We start from the raw sequence: 21,976 nt of genomic DNA, 5'->3' as shown, positions 1-21,976 counted from the left end.
ATTTCAAAGTGTTACTTTTTTTTTTATTTTTTATTTTTTTTATATTTATTTTATTTATTTATTCCCTTTTGTTGCCCTTGTTGTTTTATTGTTGTAGTTATTATTGTTGTTGTTGTTGGATAGGACAGAGAGAAATGGAGAGAGGGAGGGGAAGACAGAGAGGAGGAGAGAAAGATAGACACCTGCAGACCTGCTTCACCGCCTGTGAAGCGACTCCCCTGCAGGTGGGGAGCCGGGGTTCGAACCGGGATCCTTATGCCGGTCCTTGTGCTTTGCGCCACCTGCGCTTAGCCCGCTGCGCTACACCCCGACTCCCTCAAAGTGTTACTTTTTAAAAGAAACAGTAACATAGTTTTTGTTATATGTTAGTTATTCAATAACTAGATAGTTTGATAGTTATTCATACTAGAAGTATTTGAAGATATACTTCACAAAAATCCTATTATTTAAAGAAGAACTGGTTAAAAATTACTGGCTAGCTCTCAGATTTATGAAAACTGAAAAAAAATAATTCCAACTAGAAGTGTTAGTACAGTAAATCATGTGCTTTTCATGGGCCATATCTCATAGATACAGTTGGACAGGAGATAATCAGATTTTCTCACCCAAAACTGGACAGCCGAAAATGTCATACCAGTAGTACGTGTCAAAGCTTAGTGCTGCTTTGCTTGCCTGTCTGATTTAAGTTGTTGTGGTCAGTCTGAGGAACCTGTGATATGATAAGATAGCATTCATGAGATCATGTGGTTTGCAAATGCCCAATCTTAACTAAGCAGCCTGTGAGTACCTACCTCAGAATGAGGAAGAGGAGCAAGGAGACTAACCTTGTCTTTTTGAAAAACATTTTGTATTTTAAACTCAATTTTCCTTCAGGAGTTACTTTTTGTTTCTCAAAGGATTGAATGTCACAAATGAATTTTCTCTTTTTACTTAGTACTGCAACCTAAAGCATTATTTTTTATTGAAAATATTTCATGTGTGAGATCAAGGTATCAGAAGCAGTTAACATTTCTTTCTCATCAGCTGTTGAATATTTAAATTATTTTCTGACTTAATTATCTACATTCTCAAAATATAAAATCATTGATTTTCAATCTGGTCAAGTACTTTTGGAAACATACCCACAAAATGACTATACTATAATATAGTCATTTTATTATAATAATTTCATCACTATTATAATTTATATCTATTGCCTGTTTCATAATTGGTTTGTCTTCTCACAACTGAATCATAATAATCTTTTATATATTCTAGCTGAAATTCTCTTATCAGATAAATTATTTAAAATTTTGTGATAGAACCTATTATTTAGATTTAGAAGGGACTAATTCCGCTTAACAGAATTCAACCCATATAGAAAAGTACTTTCTCTTAAGAGGATGTTTTGCTAAAGTTCTGAATTTTTTCAGTTCTTCAGCTGAAGGTTAAATCAAATGAAGTTTACATGGTACTTTGATGTAGCTTAAAAGTTCAGAGTGAAACAAGTGTGAAGTGATTTATTTCCTGTACTTGGTCATAAATTTACATAGAACCTCATACATTCCTAAACTCATCACCATTGACATTATAGTATGTTTTAAATAATGTTAATGGTTTCTATTTTATCAAGAGGTGTCATGCCAGGAAGAAGACATGGCAGTTTCATTTTGTTTGTCCTAGAATGGTGGGTAAACTGAAGTATAAACCATAGAAAGACTAAGAGTTCTTTGTAAATGATTTTTATGTCTTCCTTCTCTTCTGATGGTCTCAATATCTCCAATTCTCAACTTTCCACGCATTTTACTTATTAATATAACTTCCTTCTCTTCTAAGAAATATGAGTTGTAACTAATGCATTTTATGCATTTAACATGGGATCTACAATTTTTTTCTTTTGAGTTTTTTTTATTTATTTATAAAATGGAAATGTTGACAAAATTATAGGATAAGAGGGTTACATTTCCACACAATGACCATCCCCAGAGCTCCATATCCGATAGGATTTATAATTTTTAAGTGTTTAATCAGATTTCTGAAATACTATTCTCTTAGATAAAAATCAAAATTTTTACATTATTTTAAAATATTTTGTATTATTTTAGTGTAAGTTCTTCAGTTTTTTAAAAGTTTGATTTGTATGTTCTATAAGTCTGAATTTTGACTCTTTGTAATATGATGATCAAAAAGTCATGACCTCCAGTTGATCACTTTTATGGGTTTCCTGTTCTGATTCACTGGAAATCTGGTTTGTATGCTTGTTTCTGGTTCTAATCTTTATCATATGTTCAATTCAGTTTTAAAGAAACTGATAATTTAGAATAGATTAGCATATCAATTCCATCAATATTTATCTAAGAAAATTATTTAAAATATTTTGTAGATAATCCAGTTGAATCACTGATTAAACTTTTGGCAAAAATAAAAGTAAAACCTCTAGAACTCAGAAATACAAATTTGTGTGATCATTGGACTTTATATTCATATTTCAGTATGAAGTATAATGTATAGTTACTTGAATTTTTAATAATGCACATCACTTACAGTAAGATTATATATAGGGGTATAGTTTCATGTTTTACAAAGATTTATTATATAAACCTAAATGTACAAATAGAAGCTTTTATAATCTGATATGACTCAGTCTTGGAAACTTACTGCAACTGTTTTGCAGTTCACTTGGTATCACATGACTCACTTCAATGGCTTAAACCTTGTCTAGTAGTGATCAAAGTTCACTTGGTTTGGGGGTTTTTGTGTGTGTGTGTGTGTATGACATTTTTCCACTTTGTTGTGGATTGATTATCTTTCAAAATACTCAATACAATCCTTTGTCTTCTTTTGAATCTCAGAAAGTTAATAGTTGCCTACACAACTTAACCTCTTGTCACACATATTAAGAGAAAAAAAATGTAACCTGATATAATATGTGTAGAACACTTTTAACTGTTAAACATTTAAGTGTTTACCTACTCCCTGGTTATTAAAATTGAGGGAGGGTAAAAAAGAAAAAGAAATTGAGGGAGGGTAACCTGTTGTGTCTCTTCAACTGGAAAATTCAGCCCTTTCTCAGGTTACCTATAATCTATAATGTGCTGAAAGAAAGCAAACATTTAGAGAATATTCTGTATCTTTTCTCCATGTGAATACTAGGTGATCTAGCTGTCTTTGAGCACAGATTTCTCATATTTATAGCTTTTACTTAGGGTCTGCAAATCTCAAACTATGAGACTTTTCTGGTTTACAAAAAGCTTTTTATCTTAACATTTAGTGGTTTAGCTTATCAAAAAAGTTAAGTACTCAACCTATACATAATGACTGTAAGTCCTATAATTTCATATTTATTTCTGAAGTTTCCATCTGCTTTAAAAATCTCTGATAGTTTTATGTAAAATAGCTACAATAATTTTTAATACTCTTAGCTTTTGAATTTTTACAACCATGCATTTAGAAACTCTGCTGCTTCCTGTCAAAACCTACATTCATCAGACTATGAGCATGACAGTTTCCTGTTTTCTTATTAACTATGCTGCATTTCATGCTTTATTCTTTATAAGTTGTATAATAACTTGGGTCACTTTCTTTTACTGATTACTGACTGCTTTCTTGGGTCAGCATTATATGTACAGAGAAGCACTAAAGTCTAATCTTTTGATTAATATTAAGGTAAAGATTTTACTAACGTTTAAGTTATAATGTCAGAATGGTTTAAGTATTATTTAAATAAGTGCTACATGTTTTACTTTTTTAACTTTCTTTAAATGCATAACATGATGAAACAGTCTACATCAGGTAAGAAACAGTACACTACTTGGGTTTTGTATATTAGTTCTATTTTTCTACCATTAATATTCAATGTTAAAAGGGATAAAATCGATTTTTCAAGAATTCTGTCATCTTTCATTACCATCACCATGTATATACACTTCTCAAATCTGAATGCAAAAATGTCTACTATATATACAATGACCTGTTTTCAGGGTTTTCTAGACTGTTGATTTTTAATATATTTTTGTTTTATTTTATTTTAATGAGAGAGAAATACAAAGAAAGAGACTAGAGCACTGCTCAGCTCTGGCTTTTGGTGGTGTGGGGTATTGAACCTAGGACTTTGAGCTTCAAGCCTGAAAGTCTTTTTGCATAACCATTATAATACCTCCCCCACCCACCCACCAGTGCTAATTTAAATATATAACTCCGGGGAACTGGATAGTGTCATACCTGGTAGAACACTGATGTTACTAAGATCTGGGCTCTATCCTGTGGTCCTCACCTGCACAGGGGAAGCTACACAAGTGATGGACAGTGCTGCAGATGTATCTCTCTCCTGTTCTCTTTCTCTCTGCTTCACTCTGTCTTCTCCCTCTCTCAAAAGAAAAGAAAAAGGGAAATTTTGGGCACACAGAACAGTGAAGCTGTGCAGGCCCTGAGCTCTGGAAATAACACTTGTGGAGGAGAGGGGGAAAAAATGTGGAAAAACTCAAATGGAAAGATTCATGGTCAGTAAAGCCGTGTCTCTTCTCTCTCTCCCTCTTCCTCCCTGTCTTTCACCCCTACAGAATGTAGAGGGGAAGCCTGCTGAGAGTGGCAGAAATAAGTTTAAAAATAAATAAATAAATAGCTCCATTATTAAGACATATAATTCTGAAAAAATTATGAATTTATTTCTACTGGGGCCAGGCAGTGGCACACCCCATTGGGTGCATAGGCTACTATGCATATCTATAAGCCGAGGTGGGAGGCGGGTGAGGGGGGAGCTTCAAGAGCAGTGAAGCAATACTGCATGAGTCTTCTCTCTCCCCCCCGCATCCTCTCAATTTTTACTCGGTCCTATCAAGTAAAAAGTAAATAAATAGGGAGTCAGCAGGTTAAGTGCACGTGGCGCAAAGCGCAAGGACCGGTGCTAAGGATCCTGGTTCGAGCAGCTGGCTCCCCACTGCAGGGGAGGGAGGAAGGAAGAAAGGAGGGAGGGAGGGAGGGAGGAGGAAGGAAGGAAAAGAAAAAGAAAAAAAGGAAGGAAGGTGGTATAAAAAATAAATTATAGGGGCTAGGTGGTGGCACACTTGGTTGAGCACAAGTTACAGTGTGCAAGGACCCAGGTTTGAGCCCCTGGCCCCCACCTGCACGGGGAAAGCTTCACAAGTGGTGAAGCAGTGCTGCAGGTGTCTCTGTCTCTCTCCCTCTCTATCACCCCCTTCCCTCTCAATTTCTGACTATCTCTATGCAGCAAATAAATAAAGATAAAAAAATAAAAAATTATAAATTATAAAAAAAAGTTTCCCACACACAGGTGGGGACAAGGGTTTGAACCTTGGCCTGTGTGTGTTAAACCAGGTGTCTGTCTTTCCCCCCTTTGTCTTTCCCTCCTTTCTCCATTTCTCTCTGTCCTAACAACGATAATAACTACAATAACAAAAAAGGGCAACAAAAGGGGAAATAAATAATTTTTTAAAAGCCTTTTGAAAAAAAAAAAAGGTAAGTGATCTTTGACTTGTCTTGCTGTTCTTGAAAGTCATTACTTTAAATTCTTCCTTATTCTTTGATCAGAAGCAGGCATATTACGTGTCTCGCTCAAACAGACAAAAACTATCAACTAGAATCAGGTGGTGGTGCACCTGGTGGAGTGCACATGCTACTATTCACAAGGACACAGGTTTGAGCTCTTGCTCTCACCTACAAGATGTCTCCTCACCCTTACTGTGAACACACAAATATTTCCTCTTTCTATCCTCTATTTCTTCAGTATTTATTAGGTCATTATTCATGACTACATCATTAGTATTATATGAAAAGCACCCACACAGAGCACCAAGCACATAGGTGCTAAAATATGAAGTTTTTCAAGGCCTCGCCTCTAGAATGATGATCAAAGATAGGCCTGAGAAATCTGATTTTTCACAGGTTTCTGAAACAGTCTTATCAGGGAATTTTTGGGGAACAGTTTTGTTGAGGGGAGGAGGGGGCAGGTAGTGACTCACTCGGTTAAGTGTATATACTACATACAGTGTGCAAGGACTTGGGTTCAAGCCCCTGGTCCCCACCTGCAGGGGGAAAGCTTCATGAGTGGTGAAGCGGGACTGACTGCAAGTGTCTGTCTCTTTCTCTCTCTGTCTTCCCCTCCCCTCTCAGTTTCTCTCTATCTCTATCCAATAATAAATAAAATATTTTTTAAAAAAAGAAAGAAAATTGTGGAGGGGAGGATGCTTGATTCTTGACTTTATTTTAAATAACCTTACTGAAATATAATTTATCAATAAAAGTCTTTCATTTTAAGTGCTAAGATTAAATGGCTTTTTATTATATTTACCAAGTTGTGTAATCATAACCACAGTCTAATTTTGGAATACTTATGTCAACCTAAAAAGAAATTTTATGTTCATCTTTAGTCACCCCATTCTTGTCCCACCCCCTTCAGTCTTCTTTCTGTCTATAGATACTCAAATGTTGTAGACATTTCATATAAATGAAGTCATTGCAGTACGTCATCTTTGTAAATCTGGTTTCAGCTTAGTGTTTTTGAAGTTCATCCATATCTCAGTATCTGATTATTTTTCCCCCAAAATAGCGTTCAGTTATATAAAGGTTGTCTTTTTCAAATTTGTGATTAATAGTGGTTTATAAGATTATAAGATTATGGGAGACGGGTAGTAGTGCAGTGGGTTAAGCGCAGGTGGCACAAGGCGCAAGGACCAGTGTAAGGATCCCAGTTCAAGCCCCCGGCTCCCTGCCTTCAGGGGAGTCGCTTCACAGGCGGGGAAAGAGGTCTGCAGGTGCCTATCTTTCTCTCCCCTTCTGTATTCCCCTCCTCTATCCATTTCTCTCTGTCCTATCTAATGACGACATAAATAACAACAATAATAACTACAACAACAATTTTTTTAAAAAAGGGCAACAGAAGGGAAGATAAATATAAAAAAATAAAAAATAAAAAGATTGTAAAAGAGACAGTTTGTAGATACAATGTCTGTGTGACTATTTCACCTGCATACATGTGTTCAAATGACTTGGTGTTTTTTTTTCGTCTTTTATAAGTACTATGTTGTGTGTATTATGAGAAGATGTGTAGTGCCAGGTCTTCTCTTACGTTTATCTCCTCTGTTCAGATAATCAGATTATTTTACCTTCTTGAAGAAATCTTTCTTTTGGCCTGCTCCTATTTATTTCACTGTAGATTGGTTGCTTCTAGATTTTCTATTTCATTAATTTTCTCCTTTTATTTTATAGGACAGAGAGAAATTGAGAGGGAGGGGGATATAAGGAGAGAGTATGAAGACACCTGCAGACCTGCGTCACCACTCATGAAGCTTCCCCCTTGCAGATGAGGACTTGAACCTGGGTCCTTGCATATATATTGTGTGTGTTCAAGCAGGTGCATCCCCACTCCAGCCCTACCTTTAGGTCTCTTGAACATTTTTCATCCTAGAGATTCCCTTTGACTCAATTTTATTTATTTATTTTGAAGCACCAGGAAATAAATACAGGGCCTCAGGCATATACAATATCTTGACTTGAGTGGCTTCTTGAAGCTGGTTCTTCTCATTCCTTTTTTTTTTAAAAGATTTTATTTATTTACTTAATTATTCATGAGAGAGAGAACCAGACAGCACCCTGGTACATACACTGCTGAACTGGGAATTTCACATTTGAGTCATTTTTTTGTTATATATAATTTTATTTTATTTTATTTTATTTTATGTAAGTTGAGAGGGAAGGGGGACATAGGAACGAAGAGAGAGGGGCCCAGCGGTAATGCAGTGGGTTAAGCATACATGGCACGAAGCACAAGGACCTGCGTTAGGATCCCGGTTCTAGCCCCCGGCTCCCCACCTGTAGGGGAGTCGCTTCCCTACAGGGTGAAGCAGGTCTGCAGGTGTCTATCTTTATTTCCCCCTCTGTCTTTCCCTCCTCTCTCCATTTCTCTCTGTCCTATCAAAAAACGATGACATCAGTAACAACAGCAATAATAACTACAACAAGAAAAAGAAAAAACAAGGGTAACAAGGGAAAATAAATGAATAAATATAAAAAAATTACGTTTTACCTGACTTCAGTATCATTACTGATCCACAAGATAATTATTTAAATATATGCATCTTTTGACTCATATTTTAGCCTCACACAATCGAATAGGAAGTGGGTGTTATATTACCCTCACACTATTCTGAGAATGTCTTTGTATCTAAAAATTGCCTCTTGATAAATACTTTATCACTTAAAACAGGACAAATAAGATGAACTAGGGGCCTAGTGGTGGCTCATCCAGTGAGGTGCACATACTCAAGCCCCCAGGCCCCTACTTGGAAGGAAGAAGCTTCACCTGCAGGGGTGATTAATAGCTGCTACAGTGTCTTTTTTTTTTTTTTTAATATTATTTATTTATTTTCCCTTTTGTTGCCCTTGTTTAACATTGTTGTGGTTATTAATGTCGTTGTTGTTGGATAGGACAGGGAGAAATGGAGAGAGGAGGGGAAGACAGAGAGGGGGAGAGAAAGATAGACACCTGCAGACCTGCTTCACCGCCTGTGAAGCGACTCCCCTGCAGGTGGGGAGCCGGGGGCTCGAACTGGGATCCTTACAGGTCCTTGCGATTTGCGCCACGTGCGCTTAACCCGCTGCACCACCACCCGACTCCCTACAGTGTCTTTTACTCTCTCTCCCTTTCTCTCCCCATAAACCTCAAGAAGTGTTGATTGTGAGGGTTGGGCGGTAGCACTGCGAGTTAAGCAAGCACAAGGATCAGTGTAAGGATCCCAGTTGGAGCCTGTGGCTCCCCACCTGCAGGGGAGTCGCTTCACAGGTGGTGAAGCAGGTCTGCAGGTGTCTGTCTTTCTCTCCCCCTCTCTGTCTTTCCCTCCTCTCTACATTTCTCGCTGTCCTATCCAACAATGAAGGACATCAGCAACAATAATAACCACAACAAGGGCAACAAAAGGGGGAAAAATGGCCTCCAGGAGCAGTGAATTCATGGTGCAGGCACTGAGCCCCAGCAATGACCCTGGAGGCAAAAAAAAAGTGTTAATTGTATTTCCTTTAACATTGAAAAAACTATCTCTCCAGCTACAGTTAATTTCATATAATCTCTAAGGTCACTTATTACATCTGAGATGAAACTATAGTGTTTTAATTGCAATAAATTTTGTTAGTGCAAAGGAAAGCTACAACTTTCCAAGCAATTGAGAAGTTGTGGTTCCTCTGCCATAGTCCTCCTTTACAACATCCAGGAAGAAGGCAGACACATGTTCCATATTATTTCTTCAAAAAGGTCTGGGAAATAAAGAGAAAGGAAGAGATTAACTGACTTAGCTTGACACTTGGAGCTATAAATCATGTGTTGCAATATAGTAATAGGATGTTGCATCAGAAGCTGGCAGTTGTAGTAATGTATTAGGCATCACTTGGGGAGGTGATCTGTCCCCTTTACCTAAAGCTTCAATTCTAAGTTTATATAGCTCTGTTCTGCTGCACTATTTAACTTAGATTGTACCTTACTATAACTTTGTTCTTTTAGCACAGGAATTTCTTTTAAGGTTTGCTTAAGGCAAGCATCATTCTAATAAGTTCCATCATCCTTTTTCTTTCCCTTTGTCACATAACCAAGCAGGGAAGTGGTGTTAAGGTTTCATCACTTCTTCCTGGAAGTCTATCTGGAAAGCTGAGAGGTGTTATGGCCAGGCTGCAATGTCTTTATACTCACTACCGTTAGTTTTGAAAGTACATGTAATATTTCCTGAATATTTCACATTGCCTTTATCTCAAGATTTTTAAGATACTAAGTATCCAGAAATTTGTCCCTGAGAAACAAAATTTAAGGTTGATAGTAATGATAAAAGGAGGAGATAGGGAATATATTTCAGCAGAATTATTGATAATCTAGATTGGGTTTTTGTTTGGTTGGGTTTTTGTCATATGGATTTTTTAAACTGCTTTATTATAGGAGAAAATTTATTGTGTATGGGAGAAATTAAACAAGTGACAATGTCAAAATACATTTCTTTTTTATTTTATTAGTGACTTAATCTTGATTTACAAAATTATGTGATGGCAGGGGTATAATTCTACACCATTTCCATAAGTCAATAACAAATTTTTATACTTAAAACCTTTTGAGAACAGGGCTGATGTCTTTTTAAAATTTTCTTTATTGGGGGATTAATGTTATTGGGGGATTAGTGTTATACATTCGACAGTAAATACAATAGTTTGTACATGCATAACATTTCTCAGTTTTCTACATAACAGTACAACCCCCACTAGGTCCTTTGCCATCCTGTTCCAGGACCTGAACTCTCACCCACCCCCCACCCACCCACACCAGAGTCTTTTACTTTGGTGCAGTACACCAACTCTAATCCAAGTTCGGCTTAGTGTTTTCTGATCTTGTTTTTCAGCTTCTACCTGTGAGTAAGATCATCCCATATTCATCCTTCTGTTTCTGACTTATTTCACTTAACATGATTTCTTCAAGGGCTGATGTCTTAATTGTATGGTAATAAAAGTGGTAGTATCAGGATGATAAAGTTTGGAGCAATGAGGGAACTCAGGTAAATAAATGCATATAATTAAAACACCTTTAATTTTGATAAAATTGGTTTTGGAGAAGGTGGTATAGATCTGTGAAAACAAAGTTTCTCAGTACTAAATTCTTGAATTAATCGGACTTGTCCGTCTAGTAGTAGCATTCTCCACAACCCCTCCCACATGAGACTATGGTCTTATAAAACTCTACGGATAGAGAAAGCAAGCTTAGTCTCCCAAAATTGAAAGGGTTAAGTAACACATGTCATTCTACTCTAATACCCCCTGGGGAGAATAAGTTCTCATTCTTTCCGGATTGGACAAGAGGAAAGAAGGCAAAAGTGTTAAATACTACTTTCATTGTGCACACACACAATAAAAATGCTATTAGTGGCGAAAAACAGAAGCATTTCTGCACTGATATAATAATGAGGTAGTTTCTATCATGTTATAGTAGAATTGAGACTCATAGCAAAACAAAATTTAATAATGTATAAGCCACTTTCAAAATTATAGAAGCATATTCTCAAAACTAGTAATTCATTGGTGTATTGCACCAAAGTAAAAATCTCTGGGGTGGGTTGCAGGGAGAGTACAGTTCCTGGAAAAAGATGACAGAGGACCTAGTGGGGGTTGTATTGTTACGTGGAAAACTGAGAAATGTTATGCATGTTCAAAGTATTGTATTTACTGTTGACTATCAAACATTAATCCCTAATAAAGGAAAAAAATTTAAACCCTAGTAATTTCAGAATATAGGGTGTTTTTTTGTTTGTTTTGTTTCCAAGACACTTGTTATTTGTGACTAATAGTCTTTTACAGGATTATAAGTTTACAAGGGGGTCCAGGCAGTAGCGCAGCTGGTTAAGTGCACATGGCACGAAGTGCAAGGACCAGTATAAGGATCCCGGTTCAAGCCCCTGGCTCCCTACCTGCAAGGGAGTCGCTTTGTAAGCGTGAAGCAGGTCTGCAGTTGTCTCTCTTTCTCTCCCCCCCACTCTGTCTTCCCCTCCTCTCTCGATTTCTCTGTGTCCTATCCAACAACAACAAAGGCAACAGAAGTGTGTGTGTGTGTGGGGGGGGGTGGCTTTCAGGAACAGTGGATTCGTAGTGCAGGCACCAAGCCCCAACGATAACCCTGGAGGCAAAAAAAAAAAAAGATTACAGGATATAGTTCCACACCACACCCACCACCAAATTTTTATGCCCTCTCACCTGCCAACAGTAATAAGTTTCATAAAATCTTAGAAACTGCTTTTACAGGGGGAAAGTTCATGTATTTCAGTTCTTTTGATTCTACAGATGCGTGCAACCCTCTAGTAGTTGTCTTTCACCTCTTATTTCACTAAATATAATTCAGTTCCATCCCTTTAGTCCCAGAGGCCACAATATCATCTTTTGGTTGCAGAATAGTATCATGGAGTATGTATCCCATAGCTTCTTCATCCAATCATCTATCAGTGGTCATTTAGGCTGATTCTACTTTTTGGCTGTTGTAAATAATGTAGCTGGGAACATAGGGTTGCATGTATCCCTTTTAAATTAGTATTTCCTTGTCCTTTGGATAAATGCCTAGGATGGTATTATTGAGTCATAAGGTAATTCTGTTTTTATTTCTGTAAGGACTCTCCCTACAGTTTTCCAAAGGGGCTACACCAGTTTGCATTCCCACCAACAGTGTAACAGAGTCCCTTTTTCTCTACAACCTCACCACCACTTTTCATTTCCTATTTTGCTGATATAGACCATATTCACAGGTATGAGTTTTAATTTTTCTCAGTGTAGCTTTAATTTTCATTTCTACAGTAACCAGTAAAGTGAAGCATTTCTTTTTATGTCAGTGGACTCTGCATATCTCTAGAAAACTCTATTCAATTCTTTGGCCCACTTTTTTACTAATTCCCCCCCCCCCCGTTTTCTGTTTTGTTTCCCCAGTTGAGTATATTAACTTATATTTTTGTTTTTACAGCTCAGATGCCTAAAAGGCCAGAGGGCCTTCTTGGGCCAACCCTCTTTTGATGGAATCCACATTGTCAACCACTTAATAGGAGATGATGAATCATTCCATTCATCTGATGAAGATTTTGTAGATAATTCCTTACAGGAAAGTGGCATTGGATTTCCATTGCACAGAAAACCTGGACCCATGTCTTTGAATCCCACTGTGGGAGATGGTAGTGAAAGTGAAACAGAAGACAGTGTGCTAGAGACCAGACAGAATGATCAAGTGGCTCAAAAGGAGTGGCCCTCAAGAAGAAAGTCATATTCAACCACTGTCTGACCATCACTGTGACTTCAGCTGAGGATTTTGTAAGGGATGTTTGCATATGACTGACTAAGGGTTTTTGGAACATGTCTGTTTCATATGTACATATATAGATATATATATATTTTATGATCTTACCTGCCTTTTTATCTTTGCCAAATCTTCACCACTGACTTACCATTGCCATAAATAGACTGAAATGTGGTTAATGGGAAAAATAAAGATCTAACAGTATTACTGAACATGAATGTTTCTTGTCTACTATTGCAATTAAATCTATAGAGAGAACCATTTTTAAAACTTCATAAGTATAGAAAATTGAATTTTATTCAGATAAAACTGCTCTTGTGCAATATTTTATGCTCAGTGAACAAATTGTATATTTATGATTATCAGTTTGTTTACAGGTTAAACACTTGACTGCAAACATTTGATTAAGAAATACATCTGATTTACCTTGTGTTCGGAGATTTTTTTTTTTCAATTACAATTAGTTTGATTAATGGGCCATTGAAAGTTCCCAAATGCAAAGCCTTTTTTCCTCATATAATTTTATAAACATAAATATAATGGTTATCTGTCTGAGAGTTTTTAAGTTTTGTTTTAGTTTCTTACATTTATATGCATATGATATTATCATGTGTTACCTACCAGAGTAGTGTGCTACTACAAATGTAGTCTTTGTACATATTTATAAATGTGCATCACCCAATATTGAACATCACTTTATATTGAAATATACATGTTACAAAATGACTGCCTTTAGCATCCTAATAGGATTTCTGTAAATGATAGATTAAAGGAAAATTGAAAATAAAACCAAACACTTAATATTTTGGTAGCTTTAGTATTTTGCTTAGCATTCAACACTAGCAGATATATAACTAGTGCTTGTTCAAAAACACTATTGGTGAAATCTGATACTTCATGTGTCTGTAACTAGATTGTTTCATTAAGAAAGTTATATTTATATAGCACATATTATTCAATGCTAATGTTCTACTTAGTATAATTTAAGTAATGAACTAAAGTTCAAGCCAGTTATATATACAAAAAAAATCTGTTAACATTATCCTCAGATTTTCTAGTTACTAATAAGTACATCAAGCCATAAAAGATCTTTTTCTACCAATTCTCCCCCTTCTTTTTAACATCTAGAGAGTTCTCCTTAGGAAAATGAATGTTCATCTTTGATAAATTGAAGAAAACACCTAAGTTACACTTACAATATGGAATGACAACAGAATATATTGACTGAATGCCTTTTGTTTTCATTTTTGTCAACAGTCTCTGGAAAAAATACCCTTGGATGCTAATAGGAAGGTAGAATTCAGATATATGGAAGTGCAGTTTTGTACAATATATTGCATGGAGAAAAGAAATTTATATTGTGGAATGGAATAGAAGAGACAAGACTAGTTTTATGTTCAAAACCAGGAGTTAATAAGCCTTAAGGTATACCATGGATTAAACTTATCCAGCAAGCCCTTCATAGCTATTTGTTTGAGAAGCAAGACTGAAAACATTCCAGCTGTATTTGTAGTATCGGGTTAAATTCAAGTAGGTAAGCAATGCATCTGTGGTCACAGTCAGACATAGCAGAACCAAAATTTTAATCCAGATTTTTTTGACCCTAGAGCACTGAAAAAGATTTAGTTGTTATATTTCTCAATTTCTTGCTTTCCTGAAAATTAATGTGATTTAAATGTTTCTGAATATACATATAAGTATAAAGATTTATATAGAAACACATAACTAATCAACACTCCTAAGTAGTGTAGGTACATATGAATGTTGATGCTGCCCTTACAATTGTCTGACTAGAATTTTTGGAGTTCTCTTTTGGGGTCCATTACTGTCAGCCTAGAGGCTATTGATGTCCCAGGGAAGAGAGATGATTCATGGCAACAAGATTGCTCTGACCTCCACATCAAAAATCCAAAAGATCTAGACCAGGGGTTAACAGCTACAACCTTTGAGCCAGATCTAGCTAGGTGTCTATTATATGACCCACAAACTAAGAGTGACTTTTGCATTTTTTAAAATATTTGGTGGGGCCAAAAGAATCACACTTGGTATCAAATAAAGATCATATGAAATTCAAATTTCAGTGATAGTAAAGTTTTAGTGGAATATACTCATGCATATCCATTATGTCTGGCTGCTTTGGTGCTACAATGGCAGAGCTGGGCAGTTGCAAATAGACTGGTTCACATAGCCTGAAATGCCTATAGCAGTATAAAGGGAAAAAAAATGCTGACCCTTAATTTATATACTCTAAAATCTAGGTTTATTTATTCACTTGTCTTAGAAGATTAGCTTATATGTTGTTACTATTGAGCTAGTGATTTGGGAACTTAAATTTCCTGGTGGACTTCTAATCAGAACTATTCAAATTGTAAAGTATTCCAGCTGTTTTATATCAAGAAATATTTTATGCCATACACAATTTTGGAAGATTATGTGTACCATTCAAAATGAGGAAAGAATTCCAGAATCCCAGAACTTTCTTTAAAGCATGCATGACTGACCTCTAGAGTATTTTTTTATTATTATTAAATCACTGTTGTAATTGGCTTTAAAATAAGAACATCTTTTTAGAATCGTGTTTGAACTCCAAACTGTGAAAGATATTCTTAGAGAAGTCCCTCTATACTGTCTCTGGCAAGGAATTAGATGTTAGAAGGATCATGATAAGTAAACCTTAATCTCTAGATGCTCTTATAATTCCAGCAATGAAAAACTTGAAGCAATAATCTTCACATTAAAGTTCTTTGATTCAAATGTGTCATAGGAGGGTTTTAACTTTCCTGGGAAAATAAGTCAAAATGTAGTTTTATAGAACTTCTACCCTTTTTACTGATAGATATTAAACACTTTGATGAATAATTGAGACATCAAGTCCCAACTAAGTGGTTGGCAACCGTAGAAGAGAAGAGAAAAAAATAATTAAATAAAAAACTACTTTTTTGTAATACTGAAAGTGATGCAGCTTGTTACTCCCCAGATAGTGCCTTTGATTGAAAATAAAGTCTAGACCTTTTCAAGTACTTTATTTCTGACATTATAAGAAATTATCTATTTCCTCATTCTTTTATAGGATGTACTGTAATTTTTTTTTTTGGTCGCCTAGGCCTTGATCATGAATAATTCCATCACTTCTGGACTGCTTTTTTTCTCCACTTTTTAATTTCTTTATGGGGGATTAATGTGTTACAGAGCACTGTAATTTTCAAATCTAAAGTACATGGATTGTATTTTCGTAATGCCCTCTCATGGCCAACTTGATTATTGTATAGTACCAGAGATAAACGGTTAACATTTTTATGAGGTCAGTGATTTACTTTATTAAGACAATTAGTTTTAACATGAAAGTTATTGCTGTGCTATCACACAAAGCATTAAGGTTTTCCAGTTAATGTTAGTGTAATTCATTCTGCTAAAATTACATGGTTAGTAGAGTGGATGGTATTTGTAATTCATTTGTACATGTCCATTCATCTACCTACCCCTTCTTTTCACTCCAGAGGAGAGATGATAAAATAAGATGAATATACTAGAGAGATGCAAGTTACAATGTATAACATGTTGCTGTCAGAATTTCTTACTGTAACATTGTATGATAACGACATGTTTATTTGTGCCTTTGCTTTAAACAATTAAAGTTTTTCATTTTTACAAGAATTTCTGTCTCCTTAAACTATTTAATTTAAAGGAGAGAGGCATTAAAACTTTTTAAATGCTTGGCCTAAAATGAATAAAGTTTGTGCTCCATCTAGTAATGGGTTATCTACTAATGGTCCACTTCCAATGGGTTTGTCGTGTATAATTAGTGCCAAATTTAAAGGATATATGATAGTTTTCAGTCTAATGAAATGTCAGATCTATAGATACACTTATTTCTTTGGGAACATATTAATGTTCTGAAAATGTTAATGGAACATTCTCATCTCATTTTGTAGTATATTATATTTTTAACAACTAATTAAGATATTGCATGTGCCAGAGTGATACTCTGGTTTTCTTGGGACTCTCGTCTTGTGCAAATAAATATATATTTTTTTAATTTTATTTTATTTATTTAAGAAAGGAGACATTAACAAAACCATAGAATGAGAGGGGTGCAATTCCACACAATTCCCATAACCCGATCTCCATATCCCACCCCCTCCCCTGATAGCCTTCCCACTCTCTATCTCTCTGGGAGTATGGATCCAGGGTCATTGTGGGTAAATAAATATTTTTAAAAGATACATAGAAGGAAAAAACAAAAACCCGGGCTTCAGGCAGTGGCGCAGCGGGTTAAGTGCAGGTGGCTGGCGCAAAGCGCAAGGACTAGCATAAGGATCCTGGTTCGAGCTTCCGGCTCCCCACCTGCAGGAGAGTCACTTCACAAGTGGGTGAAACAGGTCTGCAGGTGTCTATCTTTCTCTCCCCCTCTCTGTCTTCCCCTCCTCTCCCCATTTCTCTCTGTCCTACCCAACAACAACATAGATAACAACAACAATAACAGCTACAATAATAAAACAAGGGCAACAAAAGGGAATAAATAAATATTTTGTAAAAATCCTACTTTAAAAAAAAAGGAAAAAAACCTAAGGCTTGAAGAGTTACAAAATGTAAAGCACCTATGAAGTATCAAAAAGTTGTTTGTTTAATATAGAATTCTGGCACTAGACTGAAAGTCAAACTGTGTTGATGAAATGTGCTGCTTGTATACAAGACTCCCACCAGGACCTGGTATATCAGAAGTGTATCAGGATGGTCTTCACATTCCCAGAAGGCTATAGCTTGTGACCTAGTAGGTGGTGCAGTGGGTAAAGTGATGGACTCTTCAAACATGAGGTCCTGAGTTTGACCCCTGGTATCATATGTACCAGAGCAATGGTCCAGTTCTCTTTTTCTCATTAATAAATATTTAAGAAGAAGTCAGCTGTAGCTTCTCACCTGCCCCTGGACTATGCTCAGGAAGCCCCCCCCCCCCCCAAACTATTTCTGACCGTTCTCTTTTTGGTGATTGCCATAGCAACCTGGACTCACACATACTCAATTTCACTGTTCACAGGCCAACTTTTTCCTTTTTTTTTTTTTTTCCAATTTCAGATGGAGAGACACTACAACACTACTCTACCATCCATGGAGTTAGTAGAGCCCAAACCCAGGTCCTCATACATTGTAAAGCTTGCACTCTACTAGGTGAACTATCAATCCCCTGGTCCTGATGACCTTTTTACAAAGCCCCCCTCCTATTTGAATTTTTCTCTGTCGCACTGATAATTGGCAGCCACACTGTGCATTTTACATCTTTGTTTTTATCTACCCACAACAGAATGCAGACTTTATGGCTTTTGTACTATCCCCAATTTTCAAACCAGTAACTTGACTCACAGTAAATATCTTTTCCCCCCCCCCATACCAGAAGACTGCTCAGATCTGGCTTGTGTTGGTGCTAGGTACTAAACCTGGGACCTAGGAGCTTCAGATATGAAAGTTTTTTCTATAACCATTATTCTATTTCCCCAGCTCCAATACCTCTTGAATAAATAACAAATTGAGTAGATCACTGTATTTCAGTTTGTTTACTATTAAAAAGAAATAATGTTTATGAAATACGAATTTCAGTGGAGAACTCAGAGCTCAATGTAGCCAGCACAATTTCAGCATCTTCTACTTACTGAAAGCTGCTTTAGCACAAAGTTCTGAGTGGAGCTTTTGAGAAGGCAAAGATGAGTCAGACCAATTCCGGTCCTCACACATGGAGTGAGAAATACAAGGGTGCGGACATACACCAGGGGAACTCAGAGGCTACATCTAACTTAGAGGAAGAGCCTCTTGGACCCACTACTATCTCCTTTTTTTTAAAAAGATTTTATTTATTTATTAATGAGAAACATAGGAGAGAGAAAGAGCCAGATATCACTCTCATACATGTGCTGCCGGGGATTGAACTCAGGATCTCATGCTTGAGAGTCTGATGTTTTATCCACTGCGCCACCTCCCGGACCACCCACTACTATCTTCTTACTGAAAACTTCTTCAGAGCCCCAGAACCCATGCATATGTAATTTCACTGCTCTCAGACATTTTTTTGTTTTGTTTTTGTTTTTCATTCAGATAAATCAATTGGAAAAGACACTACAACACTGGAACTTTCTCTGGTGCCATAATACCTCCTCCGTGGTACTAGGGTTTGAACCTGGGCCACATGCATGGCAAGGCACATGCCCTACCTGGTGAGCTCTTGCTCCATTTTCTCCTATCTAGTCAGTCAGTGTATCACTCGCTCTCTCTTCCCCACCACCACCACTCTTGAACAAATTTTTTATTTCAAATAGAGGAGAGAAAAAGAGGGAGCAGGCAGGCAGTGGCACACCTGGTAAAGTGCACATAGTAAGCACAAGGACCAGCGCAAGGAACTGGGTTCGAACCCCTGGCCCCCAACTGCAGATGGGGGACACCTCACAAGTGGTGAAGCAGGTCTGCAGATTTCCAATCTTTCTTTATCTTCCCCTCCCCTCTTAATTTCTCTCTGTCCCATCGAATAAAATAGAAAAAAAAAAGATAGAAAAATGACCACGGGGAGTTGTGGCTACATAGTGCAGCACCAAGCCCCAGCAATGACCCTGGAGACAGAGGAGAGAGGCAGGCCACAGCATTGTTCCACCGTCCGTGATGGTGCTGCCCCTAGGGCCATAATACTAACGTGGTGTTAAGGCTCAAACTCAGGCCTATCTCACCTACCCCAAATGTTCTCCTCTTACATAGGTAGTTGTGTCTCTCAATTGGGTGGATGGCTACCCCCAATTTATTCTGCACTCCAGATTCTACCAAAAATGTCTAAAGTGTAAATCAGCAAGTGAAATTTCAGGCCCAGAGATTCTTTTCAAATCCTCCTAAAATGACTCTCAGAAAGTAGCTGCTTCTTTAGCCACTACCCTACTGTGTCCTCATCCTCTTGTCACCCAGGACTTTTTCAGAGATGAGAAAGTTCTCTGAGGTTGCTTTCAGTAGCAGGAGAGAGGAGGGCCAGGTGGAAAGAAACAAGTTGACTTTAAAGATACTGTTTCGCTGATTTAAAAAAAAAAAAAAAAAAAAAAAGGAAATGCCTACTGTTCACATGAGAGACTCCAAGACTGAGAGATGCCGTGGCAGTTGAGATGCACCTGGGAGCTCGTAACTGTTCCTGCCTCTGCTACAGGGGGCGGGACCAGCAGCCGCTGCACACAGCCCTCTGGGGGACCACTTAGGTCACTGTGCCAGGCTTGTCTCCTCCCTGTAAAGGGTTTTTCTTCTCTCCAGGCAGTCTTTCCTGGTGTCCTACCCAGGACTGAACCAGAGGTCCCCTCCTTGGAATTGGCAATACTTCTATGTTCAAGATATAATTGTTTGTGTGCTGGCCTAGCCCTGACAAGACTGAATATTCTTCATGGGCAGGAGAGAAAACACTATTCCCCTAGCCCAGTATTGTCACCTCCGCTTTGTCTATCTCAAGGTATAGCTTCTGCCCTTCATTGGAATGCAAGATCAGACTATGCATGCTCCATTTATGAACAGTTTTAAAACCTTTGGTGCATGCATAAATTTATTTTTTAAAAAGTCTGCCTATCTATTAATCAGAGAGAGTGAACTTGAGAAAGAACCAGAGCACTACTCTGACACATGCAATGCCAGGGGTGGAGTTCAAGACCTTCTGCATGTAAGTCCTGTGCTTTACCACGGTGCCACAATCACCCACTGCTGTCCATCCTTCCTCCCAGATAATCTGGTCAGTTTAGGCTATTAAATAGCACAAAGGGTTCTATGAACCACATCCCTCTCCCTGATTCCTCAGCCCAAGTGGCCAAACTATTGCCAGAACAGCAAAAGCAAGTTTTCAGGCAAGGTGGTAAAAGACCAAACAGTGAAGGAGGTCTTAATGTTAACCATACATTTATAAATATAAAGAAAAAAAATTCATGCACTTCCTTTGGAGTTTAAAGGCTAAGGTTGGAGGTCCAGCTCTGTCCTATTCTAACAAACTTCCTTCCAGTGGTGCTCTTTGGAGAGACCTGTCAAGCAGCTCACAGGATAGTGCTGGGATTTGAGTAATCACAGGCCCAAACCCGGTGTGTAGGAAGGTATGTTGTTTGGTCTGGCTCACAGCCCTTGACACTCTGTAGCTATTTAAAAAAAAAAAAAAAAAAAATCCCACAGCCTTTCATTTGCTTCACTAATTTCTCTAAAATAGAATTGTTTATTTTGAGGTCAGAATTGGAGAAGCCTTTTTTTTTTTTTTAAATCACTTTATTGGGGGGAAATGATGATTTACAGGGCTATTGTGGTTACACATGTATAATTTCTTATCCCTCCATAGTAGGTGTTAGCCCACCACACCCTCCACAAATTTGTCATCTCCTTTCAACATAGGACACTAGGTTCTCAGCCCCCTGGCCTCCCCCTTGCCACCTCCCTAGCCACCTCCCTACTTTGGAGTCCTTGGAGCTGCTGCAACAGAACTTTGATAGCAAGTTCCACTCTGTAGCTTCCTTTTCATTGTTTAAGCCCAGCCTGTGAACTTCTCTGGAGAAACTTTTATCCTCCATAGATCAGAAAGATAGATGATAGGTAGGTAGGTAGGTAGGTAGGTAGATAGATAGATAGATAGATAGATAGATAGATAGATAGATAGATATAGAAACAAATAATCAGGGAGAGAAACCGGAGAGAAACCACATCACCCATGGAGCTTCCCCCAGTGCAGTAGTGTTCCCATATGGTGTCAGGGCTTCATGAGGTGCACACTCTATTGGTGAGTGCTCTCTCAGCCCTGGAGTAACTTCTTGTTCATCACCAGTCTGATGAAACTGGAGGCACTGCATATATCAGAACCTAAAAAGTCCTGGCACATAAGTACTTTGTTGATATTAACTAAAAAGAGATGTTGCTTTTCATCTCTGAACCCCCAGAATCTGTACAGACAGACTTCTCAGTAATTATTGATTTGAATGTTCTCTCCTGTCTTGATTTCACATCCACACTCCAGTTCTTTATTTCCACTGCCTACATGGTATTTCCAAACACTTGCATTGTTTAAGGTGATGACCGATAACCTCTTTTCTAATTTCTGTCAGTGCTGGTAACTGTCTTAGTAGTAATGCTGCGGCTGATGTTAACACATGACTTATTTAGAACCTCCTTTGTCAGTAATGCTTCACATCAACCAGATATTCTCTACTG

At 37.4% G+C, this 21,976-nt stretch overlaps 1 protein-coding gene across 7 annotated transcripts in view; it reads left to right on the top strand.

Annotated features, from left to right (window-relative positions):
• Window positions 1-16,444, top strand: part of EVI5 (ecotropic viral integration site 5) — a 193,254-nt gene extending 176,810 nt beyond the window's left edge. For all 7 annotated transcript variants that reach the window (XM_060202085.1, XM_016192653.2, XM_060202084.1 and 4 more), the window contains one exon: window positions 12,464-16,444. In XM_060202085.1, the coding sequence (XP_060058068.1) occupies window positions 12,464-12,775 (312 nt within the window). In that variant the 3' untranslated portion in view covers window positions 12,776-16,444. The remainder of the gene's footprint in view (window positions 1-12,463) is intronic.
• The last annotated feature ends 5,532 nt before the right edge of the window (window positions 16,445-21,976 follow it).

This window comes from Erinaceus europaeus, chromosome 11, assembly GCF_950295315.1.
Source record: "Erinaceus europaeus chromosome 11, mEriEur2.1, whole genome shotgun sequence".
Taxonomy (NCBI): domain Eukaryota; kingdom Metazoa; phylum Chordata; class Mammalia; order Eulipotyphla; family Erinaceidae; genus Erinaceus; species Erinaceus europaeus.
This window is presented reverse-complemented; position numbering and strand designations above follow the sequence as displayed.